This window comes from Jaculus jaculus, chromosome 16, assembly GCF_020740685.1.
Source record: "Jaculus jaculus isolate mJacJac1 chromosome 16, mJacJac1.mat.Y.cur, whole genome shotgun sequence".
NCBI lineage: Eukaryota > Metazoa > Chordata > Mammalia > Rodentia > Dipodidae > Jaculus > Jaculus jaculus.
The window spans coordinates 64,655,856-64,678,190 of NC_059117.1; the positions used below are offsets into that span (position 1 = coordinate 64,655,856).

Sequence of the window (22,335 nt, forward strand, 5' to 3'; positions counted from 1 at the left end):
GGCGTCGCCATGGCGACCGCGCGTCTCCCCCCCCCTCCGCGAGGACCCCGGCGGCGGGCGGGCAGGGCTGCCCCCGGCGCCTGCTGGGCTCGGCGCGCCGGCGGCCGGGACGGGCGTGCGCCGGCGCTGCGGGGCTGCGCGGAGCTCGCGGGGAAGCCGGCCTCCGCGCTCCGGCCGCGCTGCAGCGGGGATCGGCGTTCCGGGCGGCGCGCTGCGTCTCGGGGGCCCTGCGGTGAGGGCGCTGAGCTGGCGGGGCGGGCCGGGCTCCTCCTCCTCCTCCTCCTCCCGGTGCAGGTACTGGCGGCGGGTTTGGGTGACGCGGCCTTACCCCGGTGCATCCGGGCCCAGCGGGATCCCTGGAGCATCACGGCGTCGCCGCACTCCTAAGCGTAAGGAGGTGGTAATGGCCCCTGGAGCTAGGGAAGATAACCCGAGCCGCATCCTCCAGGGAAAGGGGGACTGCCCAGCCCCGCCCTCGCAGAGGAGCCGCGGAGCGGGGCGCGCAATCTAGGGGGTCCCAGCTCTGCTTGCCGACGTCACACTTGCAGGCTAGGCCTCTCAGTACAGACCAGCGGAGGGTCGGGTTACCCCAGCTCCTCTTTCCAGGCTGCGCGGGTATATCTGGAAGGGCTGCACCCTCCCTGGCTCACCAGCGAAGTCGAGTGACTGCATTCAGAGAGGAAGCCTGTGGGCACCCTGGTCTTCAGGCCAGCTGTCTACCTTTGCCCTCTGCTGTGTATGCGCGGTCAGCCACAAACTGGGCATTCCCGGCGAGCAAGTGACTTTCTGCCAGCTCGCATTCAAATCCTTATGGCACCTTCTTTTGTGTGTCTGACAGCACACCCGGGCCGGTACCAGGCTCTTGCTGTCTTCCTAGACTGTATCAAACGTCTCTCCATTGAGCCATCTCCCAGCCCCAGTTCATTTTTTTTGGTGGTGAGGGGCTCAAGGAAGGGTCTCACTCTAGCCCAGGCTGGCCTGGAATTCACTATGTGGTTTCAGTCTGGCTTTGAACTCACTGCCATCCTACCACGTCTGTCTTCGAGTGCTGGGATTAAAGGCGTGCATCAAACATGCCCGGTCCCCAGTTCGTTTTTTAAAATAGATTTTTTTTTTTTTTTGACCACTGTAGTCTCACAGGTTAGTTTGTCTTAGACACCGGAGCCCATGTCTTAGTTAAGCATTTTAAGTAGAAATTCATTGTGAAATGTTTGCATAGTGGCTAGACTCCACATATTCCTCTTGGTAGGATTTCATTTGCTTTTCATTTTATGGTGTATAAGGTACAAGGCTAGGACTGTATTTCTCTACATTGTATGAAAGTATTATTTATGATTAACATAAAAATTTAAGATCCTCAACTGAGAGCTTGCAAACTATTAGAAAATGAGTTTTTGGCAAAATTACATGTTAGTCATCCTGTTTCTTTTTAAAGAGTTTGCATTTTTTTTTTCAAGACTTATTTTTACTTATTAGAGACAGTGAGAATGGGCACTCCAGAGCCTCTAGCCACTGCAAACGAACTCCAGACACATGCGCCACCATGTGTTATCTGGCTAACGTGGGACCAGGGGAATTGAACCTGGGTCCTCAGGCTTCACAGGCATGTTCCTTAACCGCTAAGCTATCTCTCCAGCCCTAGTCATCCTGTTTCTATTTGAATAAAAGTAGGCATTTTGAAGGAACATTCTTATGCACTTACTGACCTTGAGGGCTGATTTTGTTTTGTAGGGTTAATTACTTATTAATGTAGGACAGAAGAAAACGATGTCATTCCGGAAAGGTATGCTCTCTCTACAAGTTATGTTATTTTATACCCAGTCAAAGGTAAAGAAATGTAATACAGGTTTTCTCCATCTGTTCCAGTAAACATTGCCATCTGGGTCCTGGCCGTTGTTCTCTTCTTACTGGTTTTGCACCATAACTTCCTCAGTCTGAGCAATTTGCTAAGGAATGAGGTTTCAGGTATGGGAACCCTTGCTAGTGCTTCAGAATCTGTTGAGGACCTGAAGGTCCCTGTGCCCTGCATCCTAGTTTACATCACTTAGGTTAAAGGAAGCTTGTTCTTGGCTTGCTAAGGCTGCAGGAAGGCATGCAGGGACCCATCATTTTCACGTGGTGGTCCTGCAGACTTTTCTCCCTCTAGTGCATCCTCAGCTGAGGGCCTGGTCTGACAGAATATCTCTTTCTACCCAGTCAGAGGCCTTGGTATCTCTGTAGACTGCCATCTGCTTACATTTCTGCAGGGCAGGGCAAGCTTCAGAAGATGGGCAGTCAGGTGTACCTGGTATCTAGTGTCTGATCTTGTCACTACAGTGTCATGATAGCTGCTTTCCTTTTCTTTCCATGCCTGTCAAAAACTCATGAGTTCTATGTTTAGATCATAGTGCTTTCCTTGTGTGTATTGTTTTCAGATTCAGGAATTCTGGGGCTTCAGCCTATAGACTTTGCTCACCAACAATCAGTAGATGGAAGACAGGAAATTCCAGTGGTCATTGCGGCATCTGAAGATAGGCTCGGGGGAGCCATCGCAGCCATAAACAGTATTCAACATAACACTCGCTCCAACGTGATTTTCTACATCGTTACACTCAACAATACAGCAGACCATCTTCGGTGAGTTCTGCTTTCTTAATGATTCTACTTTGAGCTGCCAATCCAGGAACTATTTTATACATACCTAGATAATACATGCATGTTCCACACATACATGTCTTCCATGTGACTGGATCATAAATACATCCTCATGAGAGCAGAAATGATAGCTTATGCCAGGAAGTAAATCAGTTCCACAGGTGTTTAGTAATAAGACTGATAATGCTTTGGCAACATGACTAATCAGTGGGGAAAGTAGCACATTGGTTTACAAGTCATGAGCTTGGGGCACGCTGAATAGTTCTGGAAAAGAGCGGGAAGGGCCTTGGGAACAACTGCAAGGTACTCTGGTAGAACTGTAAGCAGGTTCTGATCCAAATCCAAATGCAGTCATTGGGGGATTCTTGGAGTGCATGGACTCATCTATAATTAGGGATGAAGTATCCATCTTAAAGACATTGTGTCAAGTAAGAAAATATATAAAGCACCTAGCACGTGGTAATTGCTTGTTAACACGATCCTTACTGGTTTGTTATGATTAATAGAACCCAATCTGAAGGAGGCTCATCCATGAAAACAAATTAAGATCTAACAAATTTATTCTAAGAAACACTGTTCTAACAGATTGTCAGTCATGAAACAATGACTTTTTATATACACATCATACATGAAAGACTCAGAACCCACCAATAAATAGTACTGCTGGTGATTGCTGGTGGCACACATCTTTAATCCCAGCACTGAGGAGGCAGAGGTAGGAGGATCGCTGAGTTCAAGGCCACCCTGAGTGAATTCACCCATAGTGGATTCTAGGTCAGCCTGGACTAGAGCAAGACTCTTACCTCAAAAAAAAATTTAAAGAAAAAAAGAAAAAAAGAGTACACCCAAACAGACTATCGAGGGGCTGGAGATGGCTCAGCAGTTAAAGGCTCTTGGTTACAAAGCCTTATGGCCTGGGTTCAATTCCTCAGTACCCTTGTATGTCTGGATGCACAAAGTACCACATGTATCAAGGAGTTCATTTGCAGAAGCAAGAGGCCGTAGTGCACCCATTCTCATCCCCCTCCCTCCCTCTGCTTGTGAATATTAAAAAGAAAAAAACAGAGGGCTGGAAAGATGGCTTAGTAGTTAAGGTGCTTGCCTGCAAAGTCTAAGGACCCAGGTTCAATTCCCCAGTACCAATGTAAGCAGGATGCACAGGGTGGCACATGCATCTGGAACTCATTTGCAGTGGCTGGAAGCCCTGGCCTGCCCATTATCTGTCTCTCTCTCTCTCTCTGTCTCAAATAAAAAAAATTCTAAGCCAGGCATGGTTAAATCTCAGCACTCCAGAGGCAGACATAGGATCTCTGTGAGTTTGAGGCCAGCCTGGGCAAGGGATAGACCATTCCTCCAGAAAAAAAAAACACACTACTACAGGAAGTCAGGTGTGGTGGCTCACACCTTTAATCCCAGCACTCTTGGGAGGCAGAGGTAAAAGGATCCCTGGGAGTTTGAGGCCCTACTTCCTCAGGAGACACTGGTGTCGGTCTCAGGTAAATCAGAGTTGCCATGATGAATGAGTCATTCTGTAGCTTACAAACTGAATACTAACGTTTCCTTTGATACTGTATCTGGAAGAGAAGAATCAACGGTCCAGCTGGCATGGTGGTACACACCTATAATGAGCATTTGAGAGACTGAACAGAGATAGAAGTTTTATATATTTAAGAGAGACACAATGGGCATACCCAAGGCATTTCCAGGCCAATGTTTTAACTGCTGAGATATTTCTCTAGGCCTAATATCTTTTATTTTTTATTTACTGCTTTTTGTTTTTCAAGGTAGAATCTTGCTTTAGCTCAGGCTGACCTGGAATTCACTTTCTTTTTTTGAGAGAATTGGCATGCCAGGGCCCTCAGCCACTGCAGTCAAACTCGACATGTGTGCCATCTTGTGCCCATATGCAACCTTGTGAGTCTGGCTTATGTGGGATCTGGAGAATAGAACATGGGTCCTTAAGCTTTGCATTGCAGGCAAGTGCCTTAACTGCTAAACCATCTCTCCAGCCTTAGTTTTTTATTAATCACTCTACTTTATTCTCCAAGACAAGGTCTCTCACTAAACCTAGATCTCATTGGCTATGACTAGCTAGCCAGCAGAGCCTCGGGGATTTTGTCTTTACCTCTCCAGCACTGGGATTACAATGGGCACCATCATGCCTGACACTTTTACCTGGGAACTGGGGGTCCAAATGCAGGTCCTCAGACTTGCATGGCAAGTCATTTTGCCTAGTAAGTCATCTCCCCAGCCTTAAAACATTTATATTGAAAATTGAAATGTGGGCTGGAGAGATGGCTTAGTGGTTAAGCGCTTGCCTGTGAAGCGTAAGGACCCCGGTTCGAGGCTCAGTTCCCCAGGACCCATGTTAGCCAGATGCACAATGGGGTGCATGTGCCTGGAGTTCGTTTGCAGTGGCTGGAGGCCCTGGCGTACCCATTCTCTCTCTCTAACTGCCTCTTTGTCACTCTCAAATAAAAATAAACAAAAAAATATTTTAAAAAAAACCAACAATAAGAAAATTGAAATGTGCTTTTTTTCTTCACCAGGTCTTGGCTTAACAGTGATTTCCTGAAAAGTATCAGGTACAGAATTATAAATTTTGACACCAAACTTTTGGAAGGGAAAGTGAAAGAGGATCCTGACGTGGGGGAATCCATGAAACCAGTGAGTTCCATGTGCGTTTGTACTTAGGAGTATCTCTTGCTAGAAGTCAGGGATAACTGAGTAGCGCAGATGGGTCTAAGAACCTTTGTTACTGTGGGGATCATTCTAAGTAGCTTGCACAAATGAAAGTGTAATCTCTGTACCACCTGCTGATTCCTTTTTCCTTTTCCAGTTAACCTTTGCAAGGTTCTATCTGCCCATTCTGGTGCCCACTGCAAAGAAGGCCATATACGTGGATGATGATATAGTTGTACAAGGTACCAAAGAATGAGTTCCAATCTCTCCCAACTGTGATTGTCTTATTTATGGTCTCCTATAAAAGGCCACATGGGAAGTAGAGAAACAGAATCTTAAGGCAACCATTCTTGGCCTGTTCATTTCAGGTGACATTCTTGCCTTGTACAATACACCCCTGAAACCAGGACATGCTGCCGCATTTTCAGAAGATTGTGATTCTACTTCTGCTAAGGTTGCCATCCGCGGAGCAGGGAACCAGGTAAGTCAATCACTGTGAAAGCTGGGTGAGAAAAAGCAGAACACCTTTCATTAACCTATTACTTCACGCAAGCTAATTTTTCTGTAGATTCAGTCATACTTATATACCATTCTCCTTTGACATCTGTCAGTCCACTGTCTTAACTTGGAAGTCTGCTATGTCACATTTATTTGCTAATAATAACCTGAGAAGTCTTAATTAGCTGGTTTTTCATTTGCCTTTTTAATTTTCATTTATGGGTATGCCAGGGCCTCTAGCCATTTGAAATGAACAGAAGCATGCACTTTCTGTGCAGCTGGCTTTACCTGGATACTGGGGAATCAAACCCAGGTCGTTAGGCTTTGCAGGCAAGCACCTTAACTACTGAGCCATCTCACCAGCCTTTAGCTTATTTTTCTGCACTGACTAAACTTTCTTCTTAGATTTGAAGTAGCAAACAATATATATTCCCTTTGCATTTCTAGTACAATTACATCGGCTATCTTGACTATAAAAAAGAAAGAATTCGTAAGCTTTCCATGAAAGCCAGCACCTGCTCCTTTAATCCAGGAGTTTTTGTTGCAAACTTGACTGAATGGAAACGACAAAACATAACCAGCCAGCTGGAAAAATGGATGAAACTCAATGTAGAGTAAGTATACCTGGCCCAGTGACACCAACTGAATTCCAACAGAAACTGGTCAGTACTAACATTTGTTACTTGTTTCAAGAGAAGGACTGTACAGCAGGACCCTGGCTGGAAGCATCACCACCCCTCCTCTACTGATCGTGTTTTACCAGCAGCACTCCACCATTGACCCTCTGTGGAATGTCCGCCATCTTGGTAAGCATAATGAATCGCACACCTGTGAGAGGCTGAGACAGTGGCTCTGCCCTGAATTTGAGCTCTTTCTAGGCTGCATAGCTGGCCAGACTATATCAAAAAAGAATTTTGTGAGGTATTGGTCTCACCGTAGCCCAGGCTGACCTGGATTTCACTATGTAGTCTCAGAGTGGCCCAGAGCTCACAGGCTCCTCCTACCTCTGCCTCCCAAGCACTGTGATCAAAAAGGCATGTGCCACCACACCTGATTTAAAAAAGAAAAATCTTTACCCAGTGTCTTATGCTAATCAGGAATTAGTATCTAATAAACCATCTGTAAAGGTGGGATGTAACCTGCATTTCCCTCAAGTTATGTAGGTCTAGAAGGGCTCTTTTTCTTGATTTTAAGGTTCCAGTGCTGGAAAACGATACTCACCCCAGTTTGTTAAGGCTGCCAAGCTACTTCACTGGAATGGACACTTTAAGCCATGGGGAAGAACAGCTTCATATGCTGATGTTTGGGAAAGATGGTATGTTCCAGACCCAACAGGCAAATTTAGTTTAATCCGAAGACATATGGAGATCTCAAAGTAAACTACAGTTTCAACTAAATACATTACTCAGGAAATCCTGGAAGACAGTATGTGTGGGAAGTAACAGTTGCTTAGCTCCATTCACTATGGGTAGCAGTCTACAGAAAAAGAGGACCAGGATTTGCCTGGCCTTCAGCTTCCCAGATGCACTACAAATGTCTCTACTGTTTTAGCTAATGTGTGCTTACTCCAGTGTTGACTGACCTAAGGGATGGTCTTCAAAGCTGATGTCATTAGGTCAGCTACAAACTGCTGCTTGGTTTTAGTTCTGTAACCTGTGGCCTGATATGTAAATAAACACATTTTTCAAGACTTTGCTTCCAGATTACTTCTGCTTCCCCCTATAGTATATGAAATAGGTCAAAACAGAATGTACACAGTTTCTATTTTTTCTTTAATGTATACATCATGGTACATATACACAAGGTTTATAGTTTACGTCATTCAAACTGGTACATGATACCCAGAGAACACTTCCAGTCTCTTGAAATGTGAACTTTTAGAAGTCTGTGTTGAAGTCGTAAGCATCATCATCCAGTTTAGGCATTTGATCCAAGACTAAAGATACAGCACATGCTGCACCTAGAATGGAGAAAAATAAAGGCAAGTGTTATACAAAGTAGTAAAAGCAACTGTGCCAAGCTGCTTTGTCCTCTGCCCCAGACTCACCTGTTGTAGATTCCTCAGGCACTGGCTCCCTTGTCTCCTCTATAGGGACCATGTCTGAGATCTCTGCCTGTGGACCAAAGAGAAATAGTGAACATAGTAGCCATGTCTGCTCATTAATACAATTATGTACTGGGGAAAAGTTAGTCTTGGGAGACAGACATTAATTAGGGATGTGTAAAGTGAGGTGTGATGGCCCATGACCTTCAAACTCCTAAATTCAAGAGGGCTTCCTTCTAGCTAAAAAATTTTTACCTTTAGTTTCTTCTCGTTCATTCCATAATCTAATGCTAAAAAAATTCACTTCAGCTTTAAGTAACTCAGAACATGTACTTACATCAGCTTGTTCACCATCAGCACTTTGTTGGTCACTGACAATGTCATTGTCATCGTCACCCCCCTTTTGTTTGCATGTTCTCTGCCTTGGCAATTCTTCAGGTATATCCTTTTCCTCTATTATTCCATTTGTCATGCCAGAAGATTGGAAAGGGATGCTATTGGCTAAGTGAGGGCTCCTGATGACTAGAAAATGAACAAAGCCCACGTTACGATAAAGCCTGCGGAGGTCATAGATGATAACAGCAGTAAAACCCATGTCTCACCTTGTATGCTGCACAAATTACTCTTTTCTAGTTCTTCTAGATTAAGGCCCCTCTTCATGTTTGCCGTTACACTCTCATTAACATATGAAGGAGGAGTCCAGGATGCAGGGGGGCGGCAATAATAACCTAATGAGGCACTGGTATTAAAAACAAGACCTGTCAAACAAAGGCTAGTCCCTGCATTCACAGTGGTCTCAAATGCCACACAATGAGACTCACCCTGTCCATTCAGACCACAGCACTTTAGCAGCAGCTTCAACGTTAGGGCTTCCACCTTTCTGCTGCAGACCTCTTCTCTGAGCAAACTTAGTAAAAAATTCCAGAGAATTCTTATATTCTGGGACATTGTATTTTAGTACCACCTTAAAAACAAAATAGGAACTGTCATTTATCTGACAGTGCAGTCAAAGAAACAAAAACGAAACCAGTGTTTTATCAATAAGGGAAAAATGGTGATGAGAATTACAAGAGACAGATCCTTTTACCTGTCGCTTATCAGCCTGGGACAGGATGGCACTAGCAGCCTCCACTGGCTTGAGTACTTCAATGCTGGCTGGGCTCCGCAGAGCAAGTGCAGCAGCAGAGTTCTGTGGTGAGATGATGATCCCTGGGCTATCAAGGACTGTGATCTGCTTGTCCAAGGGGACAACCTGCATGGTCCTTAAAGCAGACGTAGAATTAATGGGGGCTCCCACTCCACTGCTGGGCAGGACAAAGAACGTGAAGCTCAGGGTTGGATTGAACAAACTCAGCACAGTCAGTCAGATCCAATTTATCATCATTTGCTTCGTGTCTCTAAAACCCCAATGGCATACTAACGTCTCCCAAACACTGGTTTCATAAAAGCATGTTATTTACTGCATCCACAGCTATTTATTTTGCTGTCACTACCTTCCTTTCTTCTACAATGCAAATGCTACTTTCTGAGGCAGCTTAACTTGGGATACTCCAAATGGCTTTAATATGAATCTACTTAAAAAAAAAAATAACGAATTTGCTCATCTATAATAAAACATTCGAGGGCTGCAGAGACAGCTTAGTGGTTAAGTGCTTGCCTATGAAGCCTAAAGACTCGACGGTTCAAGGCTCGATTCCCCAGTACCCACTTAAGCCAAAAAGCACAGATGGCGCATGCATCTGGACTTCGTTTCCAGTAGCTGGAGGCCCTGGTGTGCCCATTTTTTCTCTTTCTCTCTCAAATAAAGATAACAAAATTTTAAAAAAGTTCTAATCACTGGAAGTTCGACTTACCTTGTAAGTCCCATGGGTACACCAACACTACATATCCGCTCCTGTTTCAAGCTATTAATGATGCTGCTTTTCCCCACATTTGGGAAACCTACAAATAAGTGGAAACTCAGATGTAAAACACAGTATCTACCGGTAATTACAAATTTCCAGTTGCAAATTCTGTCTGATAATTATAGCAAAATCAGAATTGGATCTAAACATCGTCAGCACTGCATCTGATCTTAGCTACATCTTTATGTAATCATTTGAAAGTGATGGAAAATGATTCAAATAAAAGTATGTTTTCATTTCACAAAGTCCTTGGCTAAGTCTCGTCAGTCTTAAGTGGTAAAGAGCTAGAATTAAGCAGCCGAAACTCACCAATCACTCCAACTTGAATAGCTTTTCCACAGGTCTCCTGAAAACCTTCAAGGAGTTTCCAAAGGGCTTCTTTGCCAAAGCAGAATTTGCCTTTGAATGGTACAGCTTTCTTCTTCCTTACCTTAAATGTTAAATTCCAAAATGCATCAGTTTAAATTGTTTTGACAACTAGCCAACTAAAATCCAAGTAGTTTGACACCAGAGCCCAGGCCTCAAACTTCCCCAGGCTCTGCCTTTCAGACAGATGAGCTTCAGATGAAATCAGAGTTGGATCTTATTCTTTCTCATTTTTAAATCAATTATTTTCCATACTCATCATATTTCAACCATCCAAAATCTGAAAAAATCATGCTATCCACCACCAACAGCAAAGTATACCTTGGTCATCTTCCCTTTGTCTCTTAGATGTGTGGAGGCTTTAAACACCACTGCTGGCAATTCTTTATTCAAATAATTTAGCCAATTCTCCAAATTCTCTTTTGGTACCAGATCTGATAGGGATTGGAAAGAAGTTTCAATGAGTTCATAAATATGGTTCATCAGATTCTACTTGCTGGCCTCTTAGATTAAAAAATTTTTTTTTCTTTATATCTATCTGCCTTTCTCTCCCTTTGTTGCTCTCAAGTAAAAAACAAATTTTTTAAAAGGGGCTGTAAAGAAGGCTTAGTGGTTGAGGTGCATGCCTGTGAGGCATAAGGACCCAGGGTTTTACTCTCCAGTACCCACTTAAGCCAGAATGCACAAGGTGGCACATCCATTCCATCTATTTATTTCTCACTCTCAAATATTTTTGAAAGCTTTTTTTGAGGTGGGAGGGGCTGGAGGGATGACTTAGTGGTTAAGGCACTTGCCTGTGAAGCCTAAGGACCCAGGTTCGCTCTCCAGATTCCACGTAACCCAGAAGCAAAGGTGAGGCAAGCGCAAGGTCACGCATGCCCACTAGGTGGCGCAAGCACCTGGGGTTCGATTGTAGTAGCTGAGGCCTTGGTGTGCCAATTCTCTCCCCCTTGTGCTCTAAGAAAAATAAATAAAATTTTTAAAAAGGGGGAAAAAAGTATTTTTTTGATGTTGTTTGTGTGTGGTGTATGTGTATGTGCACGGGCCAATGAACTATTCTATGCTATTTGTCTATTTCCTTGAGACACTCACTCAAACCAGAGCTGCTGCTGTCATCCTCCACAGGACTGGGGATGTGGACATTCACGGCCACTTCCAGCTTCTAGCTCTGGGGAATTGAACTTGGGATGTCACAGGCCCTCAAGCTAGCAGGCACTTACCAATTGAGCCATCTTCCCAATCTGTTTTATGTGTGCCTGCCACAGCATACTCCTGTCTTGTTTGAGAAAGGGACTTTCTTGCCGCATGTGCCAGCCTAGCTGGCCTGAGCTTCCAGATTGTCTGGGTTTGCTTCCTGCTGCCATAGGCACACTGAGAATAGACATGTGGCCACTCTGCATACACCTCTATGTGGGTGCTGCATAACCTGAGCTGTTAGGCTTGCCAGCAAGCACCTTTAACCACTGAGCAATCTCCTCAGTTTTTCAAAAGGAATTAACTGAAAATGAGGGGAAGGGAACTCACTCTATACTTCTAATTCCTCCTATATTGCTTACTGTTAGGACTAAGTCAACCTCTTTATTATAATTCTACACCTGTTTCCAGAACTCAGTTAACAGCGACTTGTTTTTTGAACTTAACAGCTGACATCTGATCCTGTTATCTTCTTCACAAGTCTCTGCTCTGGGCTCTCCTCTTCCTAATGCTCAAAATAACACATCGTAATTTCACTTAGATGGTTTCTAATGTTTGTCACATTCTAATTTACCTGCTCCTCAGCTTATACTCAATACCGTACAGGTGTGTGCACATACCTCACACACTGTTCTTTCTTATATGAAACGTACTTGTAGAATCTTGTTCTCTTAAATAAGGCAAGGTGGCATGTACTAAGTTGTAAAAGAACTTGGGAATCCAGTTGATAACTAGAAGCCACCTCCCCCCTCCACACCTAGCAAGGTCTTTGGCAACCATAGTGCATATTTTGTCTGTGCTGAGGTCAGAGTTGGATCTTATCAGTCTTCAGTGACAGTCAGACTGTTCAGATATTTTCCTCATTCCTCAGTGGTGCACAAAAATGGATAAGGGGGGGGGTCACTTTTGCTCACCTGACTTATTCAATACAAGTACCAGCTTCTTAAGTCCACTCTGGACAATAGCCTCTTCTACCTGAGGACATCTGCAACCAAGAGGATCTCTGGCATCCAAAACCTCCAGCACAACATCTGAGGCCTCAATCACCTGTCAAATAGGAAAGTCATCAAAATGGCTTCCCTTATTCTGGAAACACCCCAATGTCTGTCTTCTGGCATTATTCACTTAGCCACAGGGTGAGTTCAGAGTTGGATGTCCTGTCGTCATTTTGATTGGAAGAATGTTGACATACTCATCATTTCTCATACAAGAAAGTCAAACAAAATTGCAGCCTCTGATAAGTATGGGTTTCCAACATGGAAGTAACTTCAAAGTATTTGACCAGATATATACCTATGGTAAATTATGTAGCCCTTTTGTACTTGCCAAGAAGCGCTGAGAGGCACAGGCAGGCTCCAGAGTGAACCTACACCAAGAACACACCACCAACCCTAATGACTCTGACTTCAGTTTTGGGAGTTTCTGCTTTACAGGGCTGGTGTCAAGTCAAGAAAGGATTCAAACATCGCAGCATTTTTAGACACTGACCTATTCTCAGATACCTTTTTAAGCTCCTGACAATGTGTTTTCTTTGGATTCTGCTTGCTTAACTTGGCTTTCTTACTGCTGCGCTCTCCAACTTCCTAAATGATATAAAAACCAGGGGAACAGACAGACAAAATTAGAAACACAGCCATTGCAACCAATATCTCACATTTTCTATTATTTCACTAGAGAAGTTCACTGTATTTTTGATATCTTAAACAGGAAACAGTATGAACTCCGTTTTTCTTCCCTCTCAAAGAGGCCCATCAATTATGAATACCTTCTCAATTGGCTTCAGAACCCAGTTCTTTAAAGAGATATAATCCTACCTCCTCAGGCTCCACATTAGACTGCTCATCCACAGGCTGAATTTCAAGTTTTCTTTTCTTTTCTTTTTCTTTCTGCCTATCAAGTTTCTGCTGCTGTTTTAGTTCTTCAAGCTTCAAGAGAAATAACAAGCCAGTAACTAGTGGTGGTTCTTTACTTTGAAAAGGCACAGGTGCTCACAACCCGCTACTTCTCACAAGTTTCAGCTAACAACTTACCTGCTGTTTCCTTAGCTCAGCTTCCCGAAGAAGAGCCTCTTTAAACGGAGCACTATTCGGAACTCCTGGGTCTTTCCTACGCTTGTGACCCCGTTTTTTAGCCTCCTTCCTCAGTTTTCGATGGTGCTCTCGAACCTATTAAAAAAACAAACACCTTGTCAGGGTTGGCATGTGGACCACTGGTAAGAATGCTTGCCTGGGCTGGAGAGATGGCTTAGCGGTTAAGCGCTTGCCTGTGAAGCCTAAGGACCCCGGTTCAAGGCTCGGTTCCCCAGGTCCCACGTTAGCCAGATGCACAAGGGGGTGCACACGTCTGGAGTTCGTTTGCAGAGGCTGGAAGCCCTGGCACGCCCATTCTATCTCTCTCTCCCTCTGTCTGTCTTTCTCTGTGTCTGTCACTCTCAAATAAAATAAAGTGGATAAAAAAAATTTAAAAAAAAAAGAATGCTTGCCTGTAACAGGCATGGGTCCCTAGCTTCAGAAATATAATTTAAGCTAGAAGCCAATTTGGCCACAGTTTAGTTATGCCTGTGAAGTATCCTAGAAAAGCTAGAGCCTTCTTGGGAGCTATAGGATGTATGTATCAAAGAAAATGTCACTAGGAGGCCTTTTGCAAACATTATGTTGAGCCGTTTATGGATTTTTTTTTACTACCAAATTACTGCACTTTCCCACAGTAGCACTCCTGATGACAGCTTATATTTATTGTCTGTCCAATCCCTAAATCACCAATCTAGATTTTCTCACAGAACACCTACCTTTTTCTGGATTTTATACCGCTTGTGACAGGTCATGCGTTTACTTGCTTTCTTTAACTCTACGAAAAAAGAAACGGCGGTCAGTACACGTAGGTTTTTGATGTTTCCACTGCTTAAGTGTCCTTTGCAAAAAAATAAAAATATTAGAAAAAAAGGTAATAAGCACACCAAGGCCTCTAAACCACTGCAAATGAACAGGTGCATATGCCTCCATGTGCATCCGGCTTACATAGGCTCTGGAGAATAGAACCTAGACTCAGGCTTCGCAGGCAAGCGCCTTAACCGCTAAAACCTCTCCAGCCATTACTTGTTCTTTTTTTTTTTTTTTTTTTTTCCGTTCATGGTGACCCTCCTACCTCTGCCTCCTGAGGGCTGGGATTAAAGGCGTGCCCGGCAGTTCTTAGTCTTGTTTTTTTTTTTTTTTTTGGTTTTTCGAGGTAGGTTCTCACTCTAGCCCAGGCTGACCTGGAATTCACTCTGTAGTCTTAGGGTGGCCTCGAACTCACGGCGATCCTCCTACCTCTGCCTCCCGAGTGCTGGGATTACCAGCACGCCCGGCTTTTTTTTTTTTTTTTAAGTCAACTGTTAATCCCGGTACTTAGGAGACTAAAACCAAGGTTACAGAGACCCTATTGCAACTCGCCCCTCCCCCCAGCCACGTGTGTGGGGGGGATCAAGCATCATACACGTTAGGACAGTGGGGGTTACTCTCTTGGGTGGGGGGATCTGACCATTTTTTGAGCCCAGGTTCGCCTCGACTCACTATGTAGTCCAGGAAGCTACTTCGCTCCTCCTCGCTGGCGTTAGCCGGCCGATTGCCCGGCCTACAAGTCAGGGGCCCGCCCGACAGCATACGGGCTCGGGCACCCTTTCCCCTGCGCAGGCTGGCCGGCTCCTGGCCTTCCGCGCGTGCGGGACGCTCCCTCCACGCGGGAACAGCCCTCGGCCCACGCCCGCAGCACGAGCCGCAAAGGCGCGCCGACGGAGCTTCTCAAGCACCAGGCACAGTGCGCCTGCACGCCCGCCTTCCGACCCCACTTACTCGGCCTCTTCATGTCGACTGCGGACCCTCGGGTGGCCGAGCGGAGAGCAGCGCTTCCGTAGGAGCCACGTGCGAACTGGGCCGGCCGGCCGAACGACCGACGAGCGTCACGCACTCACGCTAGCGTCGTAAAGCGCGCCTCCGATCCCGCGTGCGCGCGCACCCCGTGTCGCGCAGAGTCGGGCTCGCTTGGCGGCCGCGGGTTAGCTTTCCGGCAGCACTGGAAGGGGGGGGGTGAGGGCGGTGAGGGCGGCGGGTGCCGGAGCGACGGCAGAGGCCGCGGCCAGAGGAGCAATAGCAGCAGCCGTGGCGGCCGCGGGGCGGGGCGCAGCGGTCAGCGACCGCGGTCGAAGCTGCAGGCGGCGCAGCGGCTGGGTAAGGCCGGGTCCGAGACGGGAGACATGGCGGGCGGGCGGGGTCGCTCGGCCTCGGCCAGCTGCTGGGCCTTTGTGTGGGCCCGGACGGACCGACGGACGGGCGGGCGCTGGCAGGCGGGCGGGCGGAGGCCCCGCCCCGGCCGTGAGGACGCGCCGGTCGGGCCGGGCGCGGCGGGGCGGGGACTTGTGGACGGCCCGGTCCGGTCCCCCCGCCGCCGCACCTGCCAGTCGGGACAAAGGCGAGCTGCAGCCCGGAAACTTGCCGCGCCGCCCTTTCCCGCCCGACGGGGCGGCTTGAAAGCTGTCAACGTTTCCTGCAAGTCCCCCTCCCCGACCCCTGACACCCGGGAGGAAGCCCTTCCGTGCTTCGCCGCCCAGGGCCTCTCTTTGTTTGCTGTGGGTTTGACGCGGACTCCACTTAAGGGTTGTTTTTTTTTTTTTTCTTTCTTTCCGCATGATTGTCCAAACCGAGTGTATTGATACTTGAAACTTAGAAACACCAGACTGCTTCTCATCTGCTGCATCACAAAGAATCGATGTGTACCAAACTATTCCTTGGCTTTAAATGCTTTTGCCTTCTCAAAGTTTTTTTTTTTTTCCCTTGCTTTCTGAAAGGAAAGCAGTTTTATTATTATAAGAAGATAATTTGGATTTAAAGAGAAAGGCCGAGTGGCCAAAATTATATGAAGAAATGCTGGAACACAAGTGACAGCTACACAGTAGAATAGGTGTAGAAACTGCTACAATAGTTATAGATGCCCATGTTGGGATATCTTGCTTGGACTTCTGAAATTTTATTTTAGGAGCCAGGCTGGGTGTCATACAGAGGCTGAAGCAGAAGGAAGGCAAATTGGAGGCCAAGGTGGGCTATAGAGTGAGACCTTGTCTTTTTTCCCTCCTCGGTAGTATATGCTCTCCAAAATATAATCCAGAAGCATGTAGATATTAAAGAGTATAGCTTTTGGTTTTGTAGTTGTTAAAACTCCCGAATGAAAGATGAGAGGATTTATCTGTCGTTCTTTCAGATGACCTCTCAGCTTCCTGAGTGCTGATTATAGGCCTGTGCCACCACTGGGGAATATCTCCTTTGATGATGTGTTTCACATTAAATCAGTAACAAATAAGTATATGGGAAAAAGAAAGGACCTTTGTGACTTTCTTTCTTTGAGAAGTCTAAAAAAATACCACAAATGACAGTACTTTACCAAAATCCCCAAGATGGACAAATTGTAGTTTTTCTGTATAGTAGACTGCTGTTAAGCTATCAGACATCCAAGTTAGAACACAGGCTGCAGAACTTGTCACTTTGTTTATAAAAATGGTGGTTGGGCTGGGGTATAGCCTTGGGTTCAGTTCACTGGTACTGCATAAAACCAGCTGTGGTGGCCCACGTGTATAATCCCCAAACTTGAAGTTTGGAGGCAGGAGGATCAGAAAAGTTCAAGTTTACCTTCAAGTTGGAGGCCTGGGATATATGACATTGTCTTTAAAAAAAAAAGTTAAGTCATAGATAAATGCAAAAGTTCTGTATGTTAATGATAAGGGAGGTTTTTCTGTGAAAGGTATGATTATAACATGCCTGCTTTTTTGCCTTTGAAGTATCTGTTCAAGACTTGTTTCATGCATATGTTATAGTATAAAATGTCACTAAAGATACAGGAGAATACTGGAAAAGTTCATAAGCTGCCAAATACTGGCTATACTGAGCAAATATTATTGCAGTTGCACATTATAAAGTATTTATTTCCCACTGTCAGCTATCAGTAAATTTGTTGGATATCTTGGATTTGTTATTGTAAAGAAGGCCATTATTTCTAACAATAGCATCTACTTCTTTTCTCCTCATGAATAAAGAATTGCTGAAGAGGGCTGGAGAGATGGCTTAACGGTTAAGGTATTAGCCTGTGAAGCCAAAGGACCCGGGCTTCCTTTGCCTGTGAAGCCTAAGGACCTGGGTTTCATTCTCCAGGACCCACATAAGCCAGATACACAAAGGGCACATATGTCTGGAGTTCATTTGCAGTGGCTAGAGGCCCTGGCATGCCCTTTCTCTATCTATCTGTCTGTCTGCTTGCAAATAAAAAAATTAAATTTTTTTTTCATTTAAAAAAAGAAAGAATTGCTGAAGAGATGCTTAAAGACCTTTTTCGAGCTATACGAACTTTTTTTTTTCTATATTAGAGACACAGAGAGAATGGGTGCACCAGGGCTTCTAACCACTCCAAACACATGCACCGCTCTTATGCATCTTTCTTAATGTGCAACCTGGAGAATGAAACCTAGGTCCTTAAGCTTCACAGGCAAGTGCCTTAACTGCTAAGCTATCTCTCCAACCCAAACTTTTTAGTATTTTATTTATTTATTTATTTATTTATTTGAGAGAGAGAAAGGCAAAGAGAGAGAGAATGGACATGCCAGGACTTCAGCTGCTGCACACAAACTCCAGACACATGTGCCACCTTCTGCATCTGCCTTATGAGAGTCCTGGGGAGTCAAACCTGGGTCCTTTGGCTTTGCAAGCAAGCACCTTGACCATTAAGCCATCCCTCCCGCCCTATACAAACTTTTATTTTAAAGGTCTTACTTACATGTACTTTCAATGCATTTATTAAAAAGATAAATTGAGGGGCTGGGTAGATAGCTCAGTTGTTAAAGGCACTTCTTTGCAAAGTGTGATAGCTTTGGTTCAATTCACCAGTACCCACATAAAGCCAGACAGGCATCCATTTGTAGAGGCAAGAGATCCTGATGCACACTTACACAAACAAATAAAAAGCAAATATTTAAAATTAAAAGAAAGATAAATTGGTCAGGAGAGATGGCTTAGCAGTTAAGGTGCTTGCCTGCAAAGCCAAAGAAACCAGGTTTGATTCTCCAGGACCCACGAAAGCCAGATGCACAAGGTAGCACATGCTCCTGAAGGTCTTTTGCAGTGGCTAGAAGCCCTGGTGTCCCCATTATTTCTGTTTTTCTCAAATAAGTAAAAATATTTTTTGAAGATCAATTGAGCATCATCCATAGCCACCACTATTCTACAGTACATAATCTATCGGCAACAAATGAAAGAACCCTGTTGTTGTGTGCAGGGCATTGAAGTTTCAAGTTGTGCTTTGCTATTTTAAAGTGATTTTATTTAGTTTCTTGGAAACAAACCAAAGGATATAAATACACTTTGCTGTTTTCCTATTAAAGATAAAGAAGCAGATCTGAGAGACTGACTCAGGGAACATCAAACAGATCGCTACAGGTGGAAGATCTGGACACGGAATCATCTGAGTGTAGGTTCTGTTGCTTCTTTCACCTCAGACCAGGTTGTATGTTTCCAAATGTTCATTTTACATGTCCGTGATTCAAGGATTTGGGCTATTATATCATCTAAATTTTATACGCCCACCGGTAGTTTTGTTTGTTTTGGTCATTTGGTCTCCGGTGTATTTATAAAAAGTGATTTTGAACTGCCAAAATAATGGAAGACTTAAAAAAAAAAATAAAGCCCAGGTAAACTTTTTAGCATGTGATGACTACAGTCCAATGCAAATAGGACTTTTGGAAAGAAATGTGTATTACTGAATCTTGTGTGGGGGGATGGAAGAATTTTCTAGATGTTGCTTTCATGAGCCATTTTCGGTTTGTTCCAGCTTGCCAACACTTGGTGTCACATGTGAGCCTCCCACATGTGTGCACTCTCCATTCCAGCTCTGTGATTGAGATCTGCTCTTATTGACTAGGGGGCAGTTGGGCAGGCATGCTTCATTCCTGGAATTGACAGTCCTTCCATGTGAGTAAAGAGAAACTGCAGTGAGATTTCTTTAAGCAAATGAAAACATTTGGCTTTTAAGTGGAAGAAATGTCAAGAGAACTGATATGCCTGTTTTCTCTGTCTTTTGTTTGTTTTTCGAGGTAGGGTCTCACTCTGGCTCAGGCTGACCTGGAATTTACTATGTAGTCTCAGGGTGGCCTTGAACTCACTGTGATCCTTCTACCTCTGCCTCCCCGTGCTGGGATTAAAGGCGTGCGCTACCATGCCCAGCTTGTTTTCTCCATCTTTATCAGTTCTATTTCAGTGTTTCCTATCTACTCATACTCCTTTATACTCCATCTGACCTTTTCTATTTCCCTTTTCTCTGCCTTGTTCTTCTCTTTCAGTTTTGAATATACTAACTGAATAAGCATTTCTGAAGCCCTGCCTTCTCTCCCTGGCTTCAGCTGGCCTTCAGACATAATGAGGAGACTGGCCTTTCGAGGCGCTGGTTGTGCTCTGGTAAAGCTGGTAAATTTCTGATCATCTTCACCCTTTCCCTTTTCTGTCTGTCCTTTGCTTTTTCCCTTCCAGGACTCTTAAATTTTTGTTATTCTTCCTATAGAAAAGTCCCTCCCATGCTCTTCAAATTTACCTGTATTCTTGATACAGCTTGTTTATAAGAATTAGTACTTAATTTCTTTAAATGAAGGAGTTGTGACCAGCTTATCAGTCTTTTATAAAGTGAACAACAACAAAAAACTTGACTGACCCCGGTCCAAGTTTCTGTAAGCATTTAGCCAGTTTCACATAACACATATGGTAACACAACCAAAGCATAGACAAGAGAACATAATCACAACAGGTTCTATTTTAAACAGTGTGGACTACAGTTCCAAGGAAGAGATAGATAGTAGATTCCTTGTTTTTTAGTCACTTGCCCAGATTTTTGTTTGTTTCCTTGTCTTGCAGATTTCCAGCTTTTCTCTCTGTACTACTGGCAGCCAGTGCTTTGCTGTTCTGTTAACTCAGCTACAAGTGTCTTAACTTGCTGAAATCAAATGTTGATGAGTAAAACTAAGATCTGTTGTTTCTTTTAGCTAACATTGCTTGGTGTAGTTCTAAAATGACATAGCATCATAAGACTTCCTTGGGTCTGTGTGCTGTCTGCAGCAGTGTAGGGATCAGTTCAGTGCTTGCACTTCAATGCTATAGCCCACTGTACACACTTGTAAAGTTGGCCAAGTATACTTTCTATGAACTTGGAATAAAGCTTAGTGGTAGAGCTTTTGCCTACCATGCGTGAAGCCCTAAGCTCAATTCCCAGCACTAGCCTGAATAGAATAAATATCTATGTGCCTCTAAAATGTCCACAGGGAGCCAGGTGTGGTGGCTTATGCTTTTAATCCCAGCACCTGGGAGGCAGAGGTAGGAGGATTGCTGTGAGTTTGAGGCCAGTCTGGGACTACAGAGTGAATTCCAAGTCAGCCTGGGCTAGAGTGAGACCCTACCTTGAGAAGAAAAAAGAAAGAAAGAAAATTAAAATGTCCACATGGGACCTAAAAGCTCATTGATGAGGTTCTCTTCCAGATCATCTAGTGAGGCCTAAAGCTGTTTTCCAAATTGGTAGCTATAGAGTATCTTATATAACTGAAAACGAAGAGGAAGGAGTTCAAAACAGTTTGCTATTTCTACCAAAGTATGACAGAGTCACACTGCTTTGCAGAGGTATATCTTGTGGATCTCCTTTGAATGGAAAAAAAACCCTCATTTTCAGAATGTATCTTCAGGGCACATTTACAGTACTAGAAAGGTTACAGTTCTCTCCTAGGTTTTCTTCCACTGTTTCTTGGCCTTGGGCATTGCTCCTTAGCTTTTGTTTACATCATGGGTAAGGGTCAGAAGTGTGAGTGGACAGGAAAGTAGATAGGTGTGCCTGGCTGCCTCGGGGTTTAGAGATCAGTGCCTCTAGTGCAGTTCAAAAACTACACTTGGATTGAGACATGCCCCTCCAGGATAAATCTGGGGAAGAAGTAGTTAAATCATTCAGAATTACTGGTACACAAGTAAATACTGTTGCAGTTTTCCTATCAAAATAATTAGTGTAGCATTCTGACAAGTACAAGGCTAAAACATTGAGGTAAATTTACAGTGAACTTACAGCTAGTTAGACTCCCCTGGAACAGTTTAAATAGCCTCCTGAATGAACCATAGGCTTATGGTATCTGACCAGCTGAGGGTTTGGTGGCAGAGCTAATGATTAAATATAAAACTTAGCTAATTATGTCTTATAGAAGAAGTTGGATTCCATGGGTTCCAAGAGAAGAAGAGCTACCTCCCCTTCCAGCAGTGTCAGTGGGGACTTTGACGACGGGCACCATTCTGTGCCTGCACCAGGCCCGAGCAGGAAAAGAAGGAGACTTTCCAGTCTTCCAACTGTAGATCCCGTGAGTAGCTGGGGTTACATGGTTTCTGCCTGCTTTTACCATGATTTGCCTGAATCTTAGTGGAGTGATTGAGGTGGAAGACCTTCTTTTTTTCCTTTGGTTTTAATGGGTTTAACTTATCTCCTACTAAAAGCATATATTTAACCAAAGTCTTCGTAGTATAGTTTAATATTTTGAAACAGCAAATAAATAGTTTCAAATGTAAGAATATAAATAAGTGTGCCATGTTGTGTATTCATTCCATAAGTAAGTGTGTGCCTGGCATATGATGGGGCTGTTTGGTAATTAGGATATGGTCATGTATGAGGGTAGCTCATTTTTCACATGGACCTCAGCTTCAATGTGAAATATAGACAAGTGAACAAATCATAAGGAAGTACCATTGACTAGCAATAAGTGATCAGACAAAAAGATTGTGATTTGGGCTATTTTGTCTTGCCTCCTTTGGAAGATTATCTTATGATGAGAAGGTACCAATGCTGCAGAGGTTCTGGGGACCATTTCAGGAAAATGGTCCTTCATAGGCCTTGTTAGGAATTTAGACTTTTTACAAATTTTTATTTATTTTGTATTGGTGTGTATCTGTGCTAAGGCTTCTTGCTGCTGCAAATAAACACCAG

The 22,335-nt window shown here is 44.3% G+C and overlaps 3 protein-coding genes and 3 non-coding genes across 26 annotated transcripts in view; 2 read left to right on the forward strand and 4 right to left on the reverse strand.

Moving 5' to 3' along the window:
• Positions 1-214: 214 nt before the first annotated feature.
• Positions 215-7,504, forward strand: Glt8d1 (glycosyltransferase 8 domain containing 1). Of its 4 annotated transcripts, none has more exons than XM_045135518.1 (10): positions 215-232; positions 1,732-1,783; positions 1,867-1,965; positions 2,415-2,616; positions 5,184-5,301; positions 5,474-5,558; positions 5,685-5,797; positions 6,262-6,428; positions 6,508-6,620; positions 7,009-7,504. In XM_045135518.1, the coding sequence occupies exons 2-10, from the start codon at positions 1,768-1,770 to the stop codon at positions 7,191-7,193; spliced, it is 1,098 nt and encodes a 365-aa protein (XP_044991453.1). In that variant the 5' UTR covers positions 215-232; positions 1,732-1,767; the 3' UTR covers positions 7,194-7,504. The 4 variants fall into 4 exon arrangements, with proteins under 4 accessions (XP_044991453.1, XP_044991451.1, XP_004661294.1 ...); XM_045135516.1 differs by having other exon boundaries at positions 223-294; XM_004661237.2 differs by lacking the exon at positions 215-232 and adding an exon at positions 255-389.
• Positions 7,505-7,565: 61 nt separating this feature from the next.
• Positions 7,566-15,281, reverse strand: Gnl3 (G protein nucleolar 3). Its single transcript, XM_045135514.1, has 15 exons — positions 15,153-15,281; positions 14,111-14,169; positions 13,353-13,487; positions 13,137-13,247; positions 12,825-12,905; positions 12,237-12,369; positions 10,450-10,562; positions 10,072-10,192; positions 9,712-9,799; positions 8,946-9,120; positions 8,680-8,822; positions 8,461-8,597; positions 8,196-8,380; positions 7,862-7,928; positions 7,566-7,774 (listed from the first exon to the last, which is right to left on the reverse strand). Exons 1-15 carry the CDS (start codon positions 15,163-15,165, stop codon positions 7,692-7,694), a joined length of 1,644 nt encoding a protein of 547 aa, XP_044991449.1. The 5' UTR covers positions 15,166-15,281; the 3' UTR covers positions 7,566-7,691.
• On the reverse strand, positions 9,178-9,254 carry LOC123455456. The gene has a single exon (XR_006633926.1). It is a non-coding gene; the product is annotated as a small nucleolar RNA SNORD69 (small nucleolar RNA).
• LOC123455460 lies at positions 10,321-10,403 on the reverse strand. Its single transcript, XR_006633930.1, has one exon. It is a non-coding gene; the product is annotated as a small nucleolar RNA SNORD19B (small nucleolar RNA).
• LOC123455454 lies at positions 12,115-12,191 on the reverse strand. Its single transcript, XR_006633924.1, has one exon. It is a non-coding gene; the product is annotated as a small nucleolar RNA SNORD19 (small nucleolar RNA).
• Positions 15,282-15,416: 135 nt separating the features above from the next.
• Pbrm1 (polybromo 1) overlaps positions 15,417-22,335 on the forward strand; it is a 123,580-nt gene continuing 116,661 nt past the window's right edge. For 4 of the 18 annotated variants that reach the window (XM_045135496.1, XM_045135502.1, XM_045135504.1 and 1 more), the window contains exons 1-5: positions 15,417-15,527; positions 18,722-18,807; positions 19,168-19,307; positions 19,676-19,799; positions 21,563-21,715. In XM_045135496.1, the coding sequence (XP_044991431.1) occupies positions 19,752-19,799; positions 21,563-21,715 (201 nt within the window). In that variant the 5' untranslated portion in view covers positions 15,417-15,527; positions 18,722-18,807; positions 19,168-19,307; positions 19,676-19,751. Of the gene's footprint in view, positions 15,528-16,369; positions 16,392-18,721; positions 18,808-19,167; positions 19,308-19,675; positions 19,800-21,562; positions 21,716-22,335 lie in introns of those variants that run through there. The other 14 variants (XM_004661287.3, XM_045135507.1, XM_045135508.1 and 11 more) reach the window with 7 other exon arrangements.